At 41.0% G+C, this 19,420-nt stretch overlaps 1 protein-coding gene across 1 annotated transcript in view; it reads left to right on the top strand.

Moving 5' to 3' along the window:
- Nucleotides 1-19,420, top strand: part of LOC126177105 (proton channel OtopLc) — a 760,838-nt gene that overhangs the window by 697,148 nt on the left and 44,270 nt on the right. The window contains exon 12 of the mRNA XM_049924368.1: nucleotides 1,133-1,313. Coding sequence (XP_049780325.1) covers nucleotides 1,133-1,313 — 181 coding nt within the window. The remainder of the gene's footprint in view (nucleotides 1-1,132; nucleotides 1,314-19,420) is intronic.

The following is a 19,420-nucleotide window of genomic DNA, read 5'->3' as shown; positions in this document are numbered from 1 at the left end:
TATGTGTTGGATACCTCACCCGGTACTTCCACTTTAACCAACATATGTGTGTTGCCAGAGTGCTAACCGGTCACATACGTTTGTTTTGCACTTAGAGCTTATTCCTGTAATTACTAACTGCAGACTGAAAATACTATATAACATAGAGATGCTGTCTGTTTGGTTGCCAGTTGCTGACTGCAGACATTGGTGGGAGGTGTGGCTACTTAAAGACAGAAGAATATGATATGATTTCTGAAACTAGTTATTAATTTTAAAACTGGCTTGGTTAGATTTTGCTGTTTTGTGTGGCCTATATGGTTTTACTATTATCTGGTTTATAAAAAATGCTTAAGGTTAGATCATAAAATTATACACAGCGTTATTTTGCTTCTAAGTATGATGTACTTGATTACAAGTATGGCATGCACCTTGAAATCAATCTTCTATTATTCTAAATTATTCAAAATCTTAATTAGAGACATAATTAATTAGTGAAAGGTGTTGTCTGATTCTTGAAAGAATATAGCTACCAAAATTATATTCTCAAAGTTTAGAATCTTGTAAGCTTAAAGCAAAAAAGGCAATCAAAATTATGAGCATCTAAACTTTTAATGACAGTTAGTTTGTAAGTTAATTAGTTTCAGATAATTTAAAAGATGTTCTTATGAAAGTTGAGAATGTCTGCCTTTGAATGAGTGGTAACAATAACTCATATGCTGCCCATTAGCTAAAAATTTCTTCCCATTAGACATTGTAGTAAATTTAATAAGCAATAACTTTTAATTACTCAGGATTCTAGTAAAACTATTTGCATCATTGTATTCAGGCAGTTAAATGTAAAAAAAAAAAAAAAACTTAATTAGAGAGTTAAATAAAATTTCACATAAATAACAATTTGACATATTCCTGTACATATTAGATGTACATATTATGTATGCAGCTGCATTAGATACATAATGAAAGACCAAAAAAATTTAGTTATTTATGGGAGCAGAAAACATAACAGACAGACTGGTTTCCAGCCTCCTATATTTTAAGTTGTTCACTGTACTTCATATATTGATAATGATTTAAGATATCAATATTCAATCCTTTGCTTCCTAAGTTACTAAAGAAATGTCTCTCTTCTTTTTCTTTTCTTTTCTTACAGAGTACAGAGTCTCAAATTCCGTGCTGAAGAGCAGAGTGATTTGAATGACATTCTCCTAAGAGTATCTGCATTTGGTCTGTTTGTGTATGCTGTATTTAGTGTGATAGCTGGCTCCTTGGCTGCTTTTCCACAAGAACCCAAGTTGCTAATTGTGTGCACTGGCTTACTGTCAATTGTTCAGGTGAGTTAAAATATTCTCTCTCTCTTTGTGTGTGTGTGTGTGTGTGTGTGTGTGTGTGTGTGTGTGTGTGTGTGTGTGTGTGTGTGTGTTTTGTGTTTGTGTTTGTGTAGGGGTGTACACATGCATGGATGTGATGGTTCTTGAAGCAACACACTCCAGGGAAGTTCTCAGGAGGTACAAATGTTATATTTCCTAATTTAATTGGCATTTGAAGTGATATCTTGTGACAGCTGCCACACCACCTGGTCTGCCAGACTGTTGTGCCAGCTTGGCAGAAGTTAACAGTACTTTTCAGCTGCCCAACTCCAATGCCGCCTGGCTTGAGCTACAATTTCTTTGTTACCTTTACCCACATTTCCTTTCACACCTCATAAACATTAACTCTACACCAAAAATTCTGTTCTTATCAGTTTAATACGTGAAACACCTCCACTGCAAGAAGCTCACACAGGCCTCCCAGTGACAATGGGTCACAGTCTGGCACTGCAGTTAGACAGCCATATGCCTATCTCCTGTCTCTACAAACACTCATTGTGAATCACTCTATCTGTTAGTGAAAACTATATCAAAATCGCTACAGTAGTTCCTGAGATGAGCCTAAATTTATAAGACAGAAACCACCATGAGGATTTCAGTTTACGTATGTGTGGAAGACAGATAGAAGAAGACAATAGTAATGGAAATTCCTAGATGGAAAAAATACATAAAATAGAGGAAAGGCAATCACTCACCTGTAGTGGACTGATGTGTGGCACACATAAACACATAACGGAAAAATCACACTAGCTTTCAAGTTCTTGCTCTTCCTCTAGTAAAAATACACCCATACACAGACTCTTGTGGTTGTGGGATCTTCTGTATCACTCATCTGTGCCACGTGCCCCACCCATATCAATCTGGCTGATTTCACTATTCTTCTAATGGGTGGATCTTTATATATAATATACCACCTCCTCCATCTTCCTCTTTCACAGGTTGGGCCAACAATTCTTCAAAGTACCTCTCTTTCAAAGGCATCTAGCATTCCAATATCCATAGACCTTCAGGATCATTGGCTCACTTATGTCAGTCCAGATGTATTTCACCCTTAGTGGTGGTGTAGGGATCAGAATTAAGTGCAAGTGAAGAAAAAAAGATATCAAAGGCAGAAGAGGAACGGTGAGAAGTATAAGAGACAAGAATAATAGTAACAAAATGTGAAATAAAGTTGGTAGTATAAAACATCATTCAGAGATGATGGGATGGAGAATCGAAAGGAAAAAAAGAGAACCGGAAGACTGAGAAGAAAGAGGACAAAAGGATGTAACCTAAATAATGTACAGATAATCATTGAAAGCGAAGGGTATTTCAGACCTATATTCATGTTTGCAAGATTCCATTTCCCTATAGATGATCTCTGCTTGTTATATTTATTTATTTATTTCTTGTTCCGGTGATTCATGTTGTGACAATATCACAGGATATGGAATGTTTCAGAAATCTATGGTAGCACATAAAAACAAAACAAAACAAAACAAAACAAAATGATTACATATTACAGTAAACAGTAACTTAGGTTCTACCACAGAAAATCAATTTTGAGAGATAAATAAGTATTACAAAATAATAAGTGTTACGGAAAATAAATATTGCAAAATATGTGTTTACAACAAAGAATAGGCAGGATTACAAACGTAGATTTGGGCATATATTTGCATTTAACAATACAAGAAATGTTAAACACTGTAGTTCAGAAACTCTTCTATCATATAAAATGATCTTTGTAATAGGAACTGTGTTAAAAGTTTTTTTAACCCTGTAACTGCTCTGGACGTGTTAACGTGCGCGCCTTCGTACCTGCCCCAGTGTGCTCTGAACGTGTTTACACATGCCACCAGTCCTTCTGCCTGCTACTCTGAACGTGTCTACACATAGACTGGTGGCACGTGTAAACACGTTCAGAGCACACAGGGACAGGTACAAAGGTGCGCACATTAACACATCCAGAGCAGTCAAACAAGAGCTCATCTTCTACCAAACACTTAATTCTTGAAGGGAGGGCGTTAAAAATCTTACAGCCAGTGAAATGGACTCCTTTCTGTACCATACTTAGATTTGCTTGTTCATAGTGGATATCATGTTTTCTTCTCATCTCATCTCATGACTATGATACTCACTACTCAGTGTAAAAATGGATTTTCCTCTCATTATGAAGCATATCAAAGAGAATATATACTGCGCAGTGGATGTAAGGATTCCAAATTTCTTAAAGAGATTCCTGCATGTGTTTCTGAGAGGGACTCCACACATGATCCTTATGGCTCTTTTTTGTGCACACAGTACATTTTTAGCCAGGGACTGATTACACCAAAATATAATTCCATATGCCATAATGGCATGAAAATAACTATAACAGGCTGCCTTCGCAGCATCAGTTGCTGAGCTCAATCTTTTGCATAGATCCAGGATGTGGTTTGGATAGTCCAGTTTGTTGTGAATATACAAGCCTAGGTATTTTAGGGTATCCACCCTGGTTATCACCTGATCACCTATTTTTACTACTATTTCTTCATCTTTCAATGTTGTGTGGAATTGAACGTAGATTATTTTAGTGTAATTTAAAGAAAGGTCATTAATGTTAAACCAGTTCACTGTTCCACTTGAATCCTTATTTGCTGTTTCCTCAAATTTATCTACTAAATTATCAGTGTAGTGTAGTGTCATCAACAAAAATGGCAAATCTGCAATATTCTGTACAGAGAGGCAGATCATTTATAAAGATCATAAAAAGTAGGGGTCCAAGAACTGAGCCTTGGGGCACTCCACATGTGATGGTACCTCATACTGAAGATAATGAGACTCCATTTTGACTATCCCCTACAATTTTCTGTTTCCTGTTTGACAGGTACGAGTTAAGCCACTTCACTGATGAACCACTTATACTGAGATGTGCAGCTTTTTGTAAAGGAATCTGGTGACTGACACAGTCAAACACTTTTGTTAGGTCACAAAAAATCCCAACCACCTGCAGTTTTTTGTTGATTGATTATAAGATGTTGCCAGCAAATGCAAATATTGCATCTTCTGTTGACAAACCTTTCTGAAATCCAAACTGACTTTCACCGGATATTTTGATCTCTGAGATGCTTAACTATCCTAGCATGCATTAGTTTCTCTAAAACCTTTGAAAAACTTGTCAGTAGTGATATTGGCCAATAGTTAGCAGCATCCATCTTATCTCCCCTCTCATACAGCAGTTTTACAACTGCATACTTAAGCCTCTCAGGAACTATTCCTTGCATAGGTGATGCATCAAAAATGTGGCAAAGGACTTTACTTACATGGCTGCAGCAGTATTTTAATAATTTGTTAGAAATATCTTCAATCCCAGTAAAGTTTCTGTCTCAGGAATTTCGTAACTCTTTCAATTTCTTGAACAGTGATTGTTGTTACCTTCATATGTTGTACTGAGCTAGGTACTCTGGCTTTCAAAAGATTGATGGCTTGGTTCATGGAGCCTTGTAAACCTATTTTTTCTGTTACTTTTAAAAATTGTTTGTTTAAGGTGTCTGCAACTATTTTTGGATTGATAACAAGATGGCCCTCATTTCTTATTAGGATATTTTCGCTACAAACTGCATTTTTCCTTGTTTCCTTCTGTACAAAATTCCAAATAGTTTTTACTTTATTGCTTGAGTAATCGATTTCTGTCTTCAAGCACATGTCCTTTGCTGCTTGTATGGTCTTATTCAGAACTTTATTGTAAAGTTTATAGTGCACACTCCTACTGGGATCATTTGATCTCTTGGCTGCTGCATAGTTCTCTTTTCGTTTTACAAGAAATGTTGATGCCTTTAGTAATCCAAGACTTGTATCCAGATTTTAACAGGTTTTCTCTCACTGCCTTTTTTGGAAAGGTTTCTTCAAAAAGACTTGCAACTTCATTGATAAATACATTAAATTTTGAATTAACATCAACTGCAGCATACACAGGAGATCTGTCCACTAGCTGTAATTGGTGATTAAAGCTTTCAGTGGTGTTTGTTTATAATCCTAAGTTTTTCCAAATAAAATTTTCTTTCCTTTATATGTTTATTTTTTCCCTTCTTGGTCAGAGAGGCCAATTATAATATTTTTCACAGTAAAATTATTGTAACTATCCTTATATACAAGTAAATTATCTATTAAAGTGCTGTTACTCTGGTTGGAGTGTCCACCACAGGTATTAAGTTGTAACAGTGAGAGGACACACCTCAGTCAAGCTTTTTTTCTCATTTACTGAATATGTCTAGTTTTCAAACAATGGAAAATCCAGGATGGAATGTAACAATGTTGAGTGTAGTTTCAGCTCTCTGAGACTGCAGATGTGTGTGCAAGTTGCACTTGTGTGTGTGTGTGTGTGTGTGTGTGTGTGTGTGTGTGTGTGTGTGTGTGTGTGTGTACTGCTGACAAAGACCTTAATGGCCGAAAGCTATGATTGTGTGAATCTTTTTATTGTGCCTATCGCGGCTCAGCATCTCTGCTATATTGTTATATGGCTAACCTTTCTCTCTTTTTTTTTTTTTTATTACAGCACCATCTATCACACAATGAAAAATGTTTGAAAAATGTTCTGCAAACAAAAGTTACCTACTTTTTCCCCAAAGAATCTGAATATTTAGTTAAAACAATGGGATGTTCCTATTTAAGATTTGAAAGTTGTCACCCACTCCATCCTCTGGGGTACTGTATACGTATTTTTTTCCACTTTTCAATCAGATGCATAGTTTTTGAGATATTTTGTTGTCTCAAGATCAAAAATTCCCCTTGGTTATTGGGAAACAGCATTAAGAATGTTTAGTTTTTGCAAAAGGTTTCTACAACTAAAGCTACAGTATACACCAATTATTTTTCTTACATTTTTGCACCAAGAACATTTTCTTTGCTAGTGACTGGTTTTTTCTAATTATCTATGAAGCAGAAATTATCCTATAAAGTCCCATGCACATTGTAATAAAGTCATCTAGTGTTCAAAATGACACTCTCATATGAGAACAATTCTCAATCTTTATTCAATTATACAGGAAGGAAGAGCTTGTCAGTGCAGAATACAACTTCAAGAAACTCCATCTTATGGCAGTACCCAAAAAGCATTAATTCAACTCAAGCCTGTAACTAAGTATCTATCAGAAGGCACAATGTTGTTGCAAAACACAACACCTCTGGTGGCTGGTACGAAAATGCTTGATAGTGTGATGGTTATAATTAAACTTTCCCTATTTAGCACATATAACATGGAAACTAATCAATGTACAAGGACCAAACTTGGTAGCATTGATGTCAAGGACATGAGGAAGAGGAATAATGCAGAATCAATTCAATTGAAACACTTGTAATCTGCTGCTATGGTACATCATACCATTACGTACCGGAACCAATGAAATATTGCCAACAAAGAGTAGAAGAGCTAGAAATTTTGCCAGTGTGCTCTCCTCTTTACCCACTTCCTGGTTTTTAGTTTTAAATGGCAATGCCCTGTTAATCTTATGGATAGAATATCCATATTCCCTGAACATTGTCTTTCTGTGAGTGAGCTCCTTAGGCAAACTATCTGCTTCTGAGATCTGTGTAAGCAAGCTCTGTGTACCTCCTGTATAGTGCATGTAATCCTGTCATCTGCATGATTTCCTCAAATCAAAGATGACAGAGTGCACTGATGCCACACCAAGGGGCCACGCTGAGGACAGCCATCTTTTTCGTTCTCCAGTGCCACCAATGACTACATTGCCACTGAGTAGCATGGTCAATGTGTCAGCTTCATTTTCACACATGCGCAGAATACTCACAGCACACTGTATATTGTGGAGTTTAGGAAATCGTTGTCAGTCTTTGATGGCTCACCTGAGGATGACTGGCAAGTGCCCAAGTCGAAATATCATGGAATATAGTTGATGACAACCACCTCCAAGCCTGAACTTTCTTAAAAAATTCAATTAACTAGGAAAATTTTTAAATTCATATTTGAGTCTATTAGACATTATTCCTTGTTGCAAGGATGCATTAGAATGTGGCCAAGTACATCACTTACAGAAGCACAGCAGTGTTTGAACAACTGTTAAAGATTGTATCTATTCCAATGAATTTTTTTTTCTTTTCAAAGAATTAACAGATCCCTTGCAGCCAGCCTACTTGGTCTGTCTCTGACAAGATGTGTTTGTTGAAAATATTGACTAAGTTTTCAGAATTGCATACAAGAGTTGCTTCATATTTGATTTTGAAGTCGTCTAAAATTCTTTTGTTCTCCCCTATCTCCCTTTTAACAATGTGCCAAATAGTCTTCTTTTTATTATTAGAGTTACCAATTTCTGATTCATAATATGCTTCTTTTGGTTTTTGTATTAACTACTTTAGGAACTTACAGTACATTTTATAGTGGCCAATTTTTGTCATGTTCTTAGACATTCTCATAGCAGTGTAAAGTTCCCTGTTTATTTTACTTGTTTTTTAAATTCCCTTGGTAATCCAGCATTTTGTCAGAGATGCTGAGTATTTTTTCTAACAAAGTTTTTTGGAAAACCCTGTTCGAAGAGGGACAAGAATTCATCATTGTAGGGAATATATTAAATTTAGTGTTAACAATGGAGATTATTCAGTTACGAAGCTATGTGCGGGTGATCAGATATTAATCCTGAACAGTGAAGATCAACTACAGAGAGCTGCCTATTAACTATACAAAATAGGTCAGATATATAACACATCCAGTGAATACGCTAAACAGATTCAGAAGGATGTAGACTGCAGTAGTTACTCGGAAGATGAAGAAGCTTGCACAGGATAGAGCAGCATGCAGAGCTGCATCCAACCTGTCTCTGGACTGAAGACCACAACAACAACAACAACATAAATGTCAATATCAATAAAAGAAATCCCACAGTTTTCTGCAGGGAAAACCCCAGAAAGACCAAAAACAGTCACAAAAAAAACAATATCTCATCTTAATCAACTTTATACTCACCAACAACTGCTTCACCTTTGAGGGGCAGACATACAAACAGATCAGGGGTATGGCCGTGGGAACCAGGATGGCTCCTTCCTATACCAACCTTTTCAAGGGTCATTTACAGAAGGCTTTCCTGGGACCCTGTCTTCAGTCCCTGGTTTGGTTTAGATACATTGATGCCACCTTTACCATATGGACTCATAGTGAGGCTGACCTGCTATAATTCCTGGAATCTCTGAATACCTTCTCCCAACTAAACTTCACATGGACCTATTCCAAATAGGGTGCCACTTTCCTTGATGTTCATCTCGTCCTCATTGAATGGCAACTACACACTACTGTCCACAGTAAACCTACCAACAAACAGTAGTACTTTCATTTTGACAGTTGCCATCCTTTCAATGTCAATTGTTCTCTCCCATAGAGCCTTGGCATTTGAGGCAAATGTATTTGTTCGGATGCAGACTCTTTACAGCAATACACCACCATTCTCTCATCAGCCTTCACTGCATGTAATTACCTCACCAGGCTAGTTAAAAAGCAGATTTCCCAGACCATCACATCCAATCCTGGTACTGCTGATCCCTCCAAAAAACAGCTTCGGAGCACACCATTGGTGACTCAGTATTATCCTGCTCTGGAATGTGTTTATCAGCTACTTTGACAGGGTGAGGTCCTAAAATCATGCCCTGAAATGAGATCTATTCTGTCTGAAATTTTGCGCACTGCACCTTGAATAGTTTTCCATCGCCTTCCAAATCTCCACAATATTGTTGTCAGACCCTAGGCTCCTTCTGCACCCATCTCCCTACCCTACTGCTCCTCCCTCTATGACCATTCCCACTACAAGACTTGACCTATGCACCCTCCTGCCACCACCTGTAACAGCCCTGTAACTGGAAAAACATATGCAATCAAAAGAAGAACCACCTGCAAAATGACACTTCATGTACCAGTTGTTACGTACACACTGTGCATCCTTCTACATTGGCATTACTACCACCACATTATCAATTAGGATGAATGGACATAGGCAGAGGGTGTATACTGGCAACTCACAATATCCTGTTGCAGAGCATGCTCTACAACATGACATTTGTGGCCTCTGCACCTGTTTCACCGCAAGTGCCATCTGATTTCTTCCCCAGACACCAGTCTCTCGGAACTCCGCAGGTTGGAACTAGCACTACAACATATCCTTGGCTCTCACCCCCCCACCCCCACCCCTCCTCCTCAATCTGGCCTTAGTTTATGTTAATTTTTTTTCCCGTCTCTGCATTTCTTCACTGTAACTAGTCTTTGCTTCACTCCATTTTAGTTTTCTGCATCTTTCATTGTCTTTTCCATCTATTTTTCACCCCCCCCCCCCCTCACACCTCTGTTACTTACACTGCTCTTAGTTTTCACTCTTATGCCTGATGTTTAAGCAGTAATCCCTGTCTGCCTATTACCCTGTCTTCCACCTTTAAGCTCTCAGGTTTTCAAATCTCATCCGATGCAGTCCCAAACAATCAGTCTTCCATTCTCATCCCATACAGTAAGTCTCCCCTGACCCGCAATTCTGAGTGACTTTCCCGAAATCTACCTTTTTTGCTAGACCACTCCGGTGCTTTTCCTTCAGCCCTCTTCCTTCCTATTCAATGCTTCTGCCTGAAGAAGGAGCCATGGGCTCCAGAAGCTTGCCAATTACAACTGTCTTTTGTGTGTCTGCCACTGCTTGGTGAGTAGATTTTTTTATCTATCTATTATATAATTCCAAAAACAAAGATGATGTGACTTACCAAACGAAACCGCTGGCACGTCGATAGACACACAAACAAACACAAACATACGCACAAAATTCTAGCTTTCGCAACCAACGGTTGCTTCGTCAGGAAAGAGGGAAGGAGAGGGAAAGACGAAAGGATGTGGGTTTTAAGGGGGAGGGTAAGGAGTCATTCCAATCCCGGGAGCAGAAAGACTTATCTTAGGGGGAAAAAAGGATGGGTATACACTCGCACGCACACACATATCCATCCACACGTATACAGACACAAGCAGACATATCATATTCATATTATATAATTCCTACATACAGTTTGTATACGATAGCATCTACCAGCAGGACCGTGCAATGTGTCACAGCTCACAGTGTACGTGTATGGTTTGAAGAACACCAGAGTGTGTTTACCATACTCTCCTGGCCACCACACTCCCCAGATTTTAACCTTAATCGATAATCTGTGGGACCACTTCAATCAGGCTGTTTGTGCCAAGGATCCGTTCCTGAGAAACCTAGCACTGTTGGCCATGGCAGTGGAGTCATATTGACTCCATATCACTGTCGATACCTTCCAACACCTGATTGACTCTCGTTCTGCACATCTTGCAGTGTACTGTACCGCAAAAGGTGGTTATTCAGGCATTTCATAGGTGGTCACATTAACATGACTGGACAATGCATCTGAGAATTGTTTACACAATATCTTTCAAGATTTTGAACACCACTGCACTTCAGCAACTGTGCATGCCAGAGCTTCAATTGATTGGAAATAACAAGTAACCAGTTGTAAAATATGGGTTTATTAGATCTTGACCATAGTTTTGACAGTTTTAAAATTGTCATGTTCAGAAGGTGTTATGTAGAATTACATGATCTTCATCCAGTGTGGAAGTCATTGACTGGCTAGTACATTTGTGTTTCACCCACTTAATCACCATTTGAAATACGTGATTTACTATAGAGTTTCATCTTAAAACTTTTTAAAATATCACACATTTGACAGTGAATCCTACAATGTGTAGTGTGCAACTTGACAGATTCGTATATATATTATGTTAAATACAAAATGTGGCATTGGATCCTGTAGAGCTTAATAACATGTACAGAGCTAGTGACATGCACTGACAGCATTTTTAAAATTTTTAAGACAAACCTGTACAGTAGAGAGCTGCTACTATGAAATCATTTATTTTAAATGGTGATTAAGTGGGTGACATGGACATGTAATAGACAGTCAACAGCTCCCACATTGTATATACATAATGTGGTTCTACATACAATACTTTCTGAAAAAGACAGTTTTAAAACTGTCAAAACCAAGGTCAAGGTTGAATAAACCAATATTTTGCAACTGGTTGGCTGTTATTTCCAATCTATTAAAGCAATTTCTTTCATTTATGTTAACTACTAACTGATCTCATTTCTCCTAAGTCCCCTCACTTTTTGATGAAAGATACACATGTGCTCAGTGAGGTATGACTTATCGTGGAGGCTGCTGCTTCTTTGCACTCATTGTTAAAAATCCTGTGGATGAGATGTATAACAATGAAATCAATCAATTTTTTGAAAAATAATATAATTGGATAGGTAAAAATTCTACTCACCAAGTGTCAGCAGAACACCCACATAAAAGAAGGTTATAATTAAGCAAGCTTTCAGAGTCACTCCTTCTTCAGCCAGAACGTTTGAAGGAGAAGGAAGAGGGGTGAAACAAAAGGACTGGGGAGGTCTAGGAAAAGAGTTAGATTTTAGGAAAGTTACCTAGATCTGCACATGAGAGAAGACTTACCCAACAGGATGAGAAGGAAGGACTGATTGTTGGGGATTCCACTGGATGAGATTTGAAAGCCTGAGAGCTTAAAGGTGGAAGACAGGGTAATATGAAAGACAAAGATTACTGCTTAAACACTGTGCACGAGTTAATAAAGGTGGAAAGCTAAGCACATTGTACGTAACCGAGGTTGGAGGGGTGGGGGGGTGGGGGGGGCAGACAGGTAAGAAAATGAAAGATGTAAAAAAACTAAAACAGAGTGAAGAAAGGAGTAGTTACTGTGAAGAAATGCTGAGACAGAAGAAATTAATGTAAATTAAGGCCAGATGGGTGGCAAGAACCAAGAACGTGTTGTAGCGCTAATTCCCACCTGCGGAGTTCTGAGAAACTGGTGTCTGCAGGAAGATTCCAGATGGCGCATATGGTGAAACGGGCACCTAGGTCACAATTGTCAAGTTATGTAGCATGCTCTGTGACAGTATATTGCAAGTTGCCAATATACATCCTCTGCCTATGCCCATTCATACCAAGCCAACTTGAGACTGCAACAACATGCCAGACTTCGCCTCAAAAAGCTATCCCACCTTCTCTTAAACTACCTGAACAGTGTAGCTTCCCTTCCTGTCCCTGTGCAGCTCCCTAAATGGCCACATCATCAACCATCACTCCTCTCCTATGAACCAAGCATGGCCAACCTCCCCAACCATTGTTGCCACAAGTTCTGGAAATCAGGGAATTCCAAACATGTCAGGGAAACTTGACGAAAAAAAAAAAAAACACTGGAAAAATCTCATTTTTGTCTCAGTATGTGAAATGATATGTTTACTGTGATGATGTACATTGAAACTTCCTGACAGATTAAAGCTGTGTGCCGGACCAAGACTCGAACTCAGGACCTTTCCCAGCGAAAGGTATAGGTCCTGAGTTCGAGTCTTGGTCCAGCACACAGTTTTAATCTGCCAGGAAGTTTAATATCAGCGCACACTCCACTGCAGAGTGAAAATCTCATTCTGGAAACATCCCCCAGGCTGTGGCTAAGCCATGTCTCTGCAATATCCTTTCTTCCAGGAGTGCTAGTTCTGCAAGGTTCATAGAAGAGCTTCTGTGAAATTTGGAAGGTATGAGACGAGGTACTGGCAGAAGTAAAGCTGTGACGATGGGATGAGAGTCATGCTTGGGTAGCTCAGATGGTAGAGGACTTGCTTGTAAAAGGCAAAGGTCCCGAGTTCGAGTCTCGGTCTGGCACACAGTTTTAATCTGCCAGGATGTTTCATATCAGCACACAATCCACTGCAGAGTGAAAATCTCATTCTGGATGTCATGCATTGTCACTGATTGGGCGCAGCAGAGTATGTGAGCCACTTCCCTACTCGCTCATTCTTCACGAGGTGGGGGGGGGGGGGGGGGTAGTTTGTTTGGATCTGATTCTCAGAGAGTACTGATGCACCAGACAGAGACAACCGTCATGTGTGCACGAGTTATGTCTGAATGATGCTGTGAATGTGTGTGTGCTCTCATTTTCTGAAAAAGGCTACGGCCAAAAATTTAGATGTGAGAGTGTGATTGTCTTTACTTTGTGCCTGTCTGCAGCTCAGTGATCATCTTTACAGTGAGTTGCTACCTATCCTCATTAGTATTGTTTTTCAGAGTATTCATGCAAGTTATCTGTTGCATGGATTGGTCACCATGGTCTCGTATCGTGAACATGGTGTCTGTGACATGTAAATTGCTGACCACACCAGTGGACTTCCATGATGGACCAAAACTGCATGCCATTTCCATTGGTATCCCTAATGAACCAGGCTGCCAATCTGAAGCCCATCATTTCTCACTAATGTTCAGGCCCTGCCCATTGGATCTAGTCTCACTGTCCTGCCTGCAGGCCAAGTCTGTTTGTGTGTGGTGTAATGCAGCAGATTTCCGTGGTTTATCCATGGCCACAGGACCTGGCAGGCCAGAGGTCACTGGAAATGGATTTCAGGAACTGCAACGGTCTCACAGCAAGAACATTGTACAATGTGGCCTTTTATAGACATTTTATTTATTCTAGTACAGTTTGGCACTTTGAAAGTAGTTTATATTTTAGAAAGTATGGATGATTAAAGGAAGAAAATTGTGGCAGTCACTGGCAGTTTGTACACTATGTACTCACATATTTCATGAAAGAAAAACCACACAATACCTGTAAAATAATAGACTTAATAGTGGGCAATAATCAACAATAACAAACATAGTAGAACCAACATTTTATTTGTTGTCACCTATAGTGTTGGTGTACACAACTCTTCCCTGTCTCATACATTCCTTTCAAGAGGCCTACTTTTTTTCTGAGGTTGTTTCTGACATCAGTGAAGATATTTTAAATCCATCTTGTGACTCCAATTAAATACATATTTTTGTCGCCAAATGTGTTTAGTTTTATTGAAATAAAATAGCATCAGTGATCTTAATGAAACGTATATATACACCATTTGGCTTGCTTTCTCCATCTAAAAACAGTTCATTGCAAAAGATGTTGATGTTAGTACTTAAGATTTTTATTTATGGATTCTTCCGTCACTTCTGGGTAGAACAATTCCATATTGAGGGTTGAATAACACTTTGGCGATTTTTTGTTCTGCTGATTTTTCACTTGTATGAACTAGTTTTCGTCTTATTGGGCCATCTTCAGAGAACTACTGACTATTGTTTACAAGGAGCTTGAGTACTGACAAACCATAAAATGTGATTTATTATGTTGAAGAACAGTTTTACAGAACAAAAAGTCAAACGACCCATTTGACAATTCCAAAGACAATGCCACAACTAAAGATCGTATGTAAGTGCGTTGTATCTTAGTCCAGAATGTTTGTCTTGTAAGAACTCAAGCACCTTGTAAACAATAGCCAGTAGTTATCTGAAGACAGCATAATAGGCCAGAAACTAGTTCATACAAATAAAAAATCAGCAGAACAAAAAACTGCCTAAGTGCTATTCAACCCTTAAGATTTTTGCTCACCTGTTTATAAATACAAAAGTCCTTACATTTTTTGTCAACTTATGTCTTTACTTGTCCTTGAGATCTCAAAATTTGTTCTTCCAGGGAGCCAACAGCTCTTTTGTGGGTAGGTGTGTGGTGCACATGGGTCCCTGAGCTATTGCAGCCTTTATTCTTTTCCGGGCTGCTTTCCCTTCCCCTTACTTCTCCTACCCTGCCCTTTTTCCTTTCCCTTTGCCTCTTCCTTCCTTCTCTTGGTGTTCTGCTTTACGTCGGCCTGGCTATCCTCATGACTTTGCTTCGTCTTGCAGTTTTGGTTGTTTGCTTTCCCTCCTCCTTTTTGGCTTTTGTTTTGTGGTCCCCATCAGGGGTTTGACCTCTGTCTCAAAATTTGAAACCTGTAGTGTGAGCCAGATGCGGAAGGACTCCTTCCCTAGCATCTTTGGCGTGGATTCCTCTCCCTTCCTCCTCCTCTTCCTCTCCCCTTTCCCCCTTCCCCTCCCTCCCAGCCAAAGCCTTTTCGCCTCCTTGCTAGGTCACCAACTTGGTAGGCAGTCGATGTGGTGGGTCTGTTATGTACCCATCTAGCTGAGCCCCCCCATACCACAGGGATAACTCTGCTGGTACCTGTGCTGTGAATGCCTTCCACAAGCCTAGAAGTGGTTGCCTATCTTTTTGGGGCGTCAGAACTCCTGGCAACGACTGTCCTGCCAGGTGGCCATTGCTGTGGCTGAATGGTGCCCACAAGGCAAGACCCTGTTCAGAGTGGGTGGTACCAGGGTGGACATTTGGCACATGAAATGTGTTAAACTCTCTGGCCACTCTACTGCGGCCACATCTCTTCCTTAATATAGCTCTGTCTGAGTTCCTGTTTCTGCCTTTCCAGCCTTACTCTCCTTAGATATGCCCTGGGAGGAAGACCAGACATGCCAGCTTGGGTCAAAACCCTTTCCACATTTCCTGGTCTGTACCAGGACTGACAGGGAGACTTCTGCTGCCACCAAACCACTTTCTTTGTGGAACATACTGAGGACAAGTTCGGTGAAGTCGAGTCATTAAGCAAAATGAGATCTGGCTCTTTCCTTATAAAGACAAGTTCTGCTGGTCAGCCAGCCTCCCTCTGTGCCTGCCTCTGTTTAGGAGACAACCTCATGGCAATCGCTCCTCACAAGTCATTCGGTATGACACAGGATGTAATTTTCCATAGGGACCTTCTCCTTGAGTTCAATGACGAACTTACAGCTAACCTGGAATGACATGGCATTCATTTCATCCAGCAGGCCCAGAAAGGCCCTAAGGACCATTGTGTAGACACTGGCACTTTCATCATGGCATTTGAGAGGGACACCCTACCCAAAAAAGTCAAGGAAATGGTGTACAGATGTGACACGAAACTATACATACCACCTCCCATGCGTTGTTTCCATTGCCTCAAGTTCGGCCACATGTCCTCGCGATGCAATGCCACTCCTATCTGTGGTGACTGGTAGCTGCCCTCTTCATGTGGAGAGCCCTTGCACCACAATGCCTAACTGTGTAAATGGTTGTTGTTGCCATTCTCCCAACTAACCAAACTGTCCAGTGTACATGAAGGAAAAAAGTATTCAGGAAATAAAGACCGTTGGCTCTCTCAGCTACTTTGAGGCCCAGAAGAAACTTGACAGACTTCACCCTGTAAATCTTTCCTCTAGCTTTGCCTCAGTTACGCCTTCCCCTCCTCACCCCTCCCCCTTAGCTCCGTCCTGCCACCCTTCCCTATCCTCACCCTTGGCAGCTCCCATCCCTTCCTCTCCAGGAACCACTCCTCCTCCTCCTCCTCCTCCTCCTCCTCCTCCTCCTCTTCCTCACCAGGGAAAATGCCTATTCTCCGGCTCCTGCTAGGGATGGGGCTCCGTCTCGGAACACCCCTCCCTAGCGTTCTCAGGACAGGAAGCTTGCAGGAGGAGAGACCTGTGCTCTGAGGGCTCCAAATCTACTCACTCTCTGTCTGATCCTGACATCACTGCCACCTATTCCCTTACTGATAATGCCTCCCTCCCTCCCTCCCTCCAAGGGCGAAGTAGTTTCAGCAGTGCAAGTCAAAGGACAAGGCTTCCCTGGCTTCCCAGAGAGCTTCGTCCTCTCCACCTTATCTGAATCAGACTCTTTTTTTTTTATGGATTTCACCACATCCTCATTGGTGACAACCACCGACCACATGATGTGACCTCACCTCTGACTCTTTATGTCTCACCTGGACTCTCACCATACAGTGATCCACTGGAATTGCAACAGATATTATCACCGCCTCTCAGAAATACAATGCCTTTTACCCTCCTACTATTTGTTCTGACTTGCTCTTCAAAAAACTCACTTTCGTGAGGACCAGTCTCTAACATTTCATGTTATTGGGCGTTCTGTTGGAACCGTACTGACCACTGGATAGTGTCTGGAGGGGTCTGCACTTTGGTTCACACCAATTTCGTTAGAGACTGGATGCCCCCTCATACCAACCTGGAAACAATATTGGTTAGAGTGCAGATGACTCTGGCAATCACTGTTTGCAATGTTACCTCCCTCCAGGTAGGCCACTTCATTATGGTCAACTGTCTATCTTAATACAGCAATTCCCACCCCCTTATCCCCTCCTCAGGGACTTCAATGCACCCCACCCCCTGTAGGGCAGTGCCACCTCTTTGGATAAGGGTCTTCTACTTGACCAATTTACTACAGACTTTGATTTGTTTCTCTTCAAAGACAGTTCCCCTACTCACTTCAGTGCTACTCATGGCACCTTTACTACAATTGATCTCTCATGATTATAATTGCATTGATGTGGTCATGCAGAGCATCTCTGCCACTATTCTTCATGCTGATGGCACTGCTGTCCCCCTGTCCACAGGTCTCCCTCATTATCAACCAGTACCGTGTTGGACCAAGGACGTAGCAATCACGGTCCAAGACCACTGACAGGTGGTGCAGTGATTTAAACAACACCCTTTACAGGCCACCTCCCTCACTTTTAAGTACCTCCTTGCTAAGTCCCGTTCCCATATTAAGCGGAGTAAAAAGGAAAGCTGAGAGTGCATGTTTCCTCCCTGGGGAGATATGGCTCTTCATCACAGGTTTTGTTCAAGCTCTGTAGCCTTCTGGGCTGCCAATGACAGTCAACTGTCCAGAGGTTATCCTCTAAGGTGCTACTGATACATTGGTCCTTGCAGAATGCCTCGTGACACACTTTGCGACAGCATCGGCGTCCTCTTCCTACCCTGCCATCTTTCTCTGGCAGAAACACAGAGTTGAATAGACCCCCCTTTCTATTTCAATCCTCACCAAGCTGAACCCTATAATGAGCCTTTCACTGAATAGGAATTTTTGCAGGCTCTTTACTTCTTCACATGACACAGCCCTAGGCCCAGATTCCATTCACAACCAGATGATCTAACATTTGGACATTACACAGAGGCATATCTACTCAGGGTCTTCAACCACATTTGACTCATGGGTGCCTTCCCCTCACAATTGTGAGACAGTATAGTTATTGCCATCCTTAAGCCTGAGAAGAACCCAATGTTCTCAACAGCTACTGCCCAATTACCCTGACGAATGTACTTTGTACACTGCTGGAGAGGATGGTTAGCTTCCGATTGTGTTGGGTACTCAAATCTTGGGGCCTTTGTCCCCCTGCCAGTGTGGCTTCTGGGAAGGATGATCTCCAACTTACCATTTTCTCAGACTGGAGATTGGAAACTGCAATCCGGCAGGCTTTTACTCACTGTCGGCACTTTGTCATGGTCTTCTTCAACTTACATGGGGCATATGACATGGCTTGGTGCCATCGCATTTTAGTTACCCTCCATGTGGCCCCTTCAGATTTTTATTTGTGAATATTTATCCCATTGGCTCTTCCAGATTCAGTTGGCCTTTCACTTAGCACCCCTCGGATTTAGGAGAACAGTATCCCACAGGGTTCTGTATTAAGTGTCACACCCTTTCTCATAGCCATCAATGGGCTTGTAACCTCTGTTGGCCCTCAGGTTATCTCGGCATTGTATGTCGATGATTTTTGTATCTGGTGCAGCTCCCACTCGGTAGTGTCTGCTGAGTGCTGGCTCCAAGGTGCTGTCCGACAGACCTCTTTATCGGCTGTCTCCCATGGCTTCCAATTTTCTCCCTCCAAAATTCGGATTTTGCATTTTTGTCGTCAGTTCATAACAGACACTGATCCAGAACTTTATTTAGGCAACCAGCTCCTAGATGTTGTAGCACAGTCCCATTTCTTGAGCCTTTTTTTTATGGTAATCTGACGTGATTGCCCCATATTCGCTGCCCAAGGACTACATGCATGCGGAAGCTTAGTGCTCTCTGCCTCCTGTCCCACACGTCTTGGGACACACAGCTTTACCGTGCTCTGTTCTTGTCCAGACTAGATTATGGAAGTCGGGTTTGTGGCTCAGCAGCTCCTTCCACTTTGAAAATACTTCATCCTGTTCACCATTCCCCCCATCCTGTGTTCACCATTCCCCCCCCCCCCCCCCCCCATACAAATATGACGAGCCAGCTCCTGGTTTCTTATGCAATTGCCATTTGCAGATTCCCTGACCATCCTGTGTACTCTGTCCTTTTTGCAAGTGAGGAATATGTCCCTCCTGATCACCGC

Source organism: Schistocerca cancellata, chromosome 3, assembly GCF_023864275.1.
Source record: "Schistocerca cancellata isolate TAMUIC-IGC-003103 chromosome 3, iqSchCanc2.1, whole genome shotgun sequence".
NCBI lineage: Eukaryota > Metazoa > Arthropoda > Insecta > Orthoptera > Acrididae > Schistocerca > Schistocerca cancellata.
Note: the sequence above shows the minus strand (reverse complement) of the source record. Positions and strands in the feature narration are given on the sequence as shown.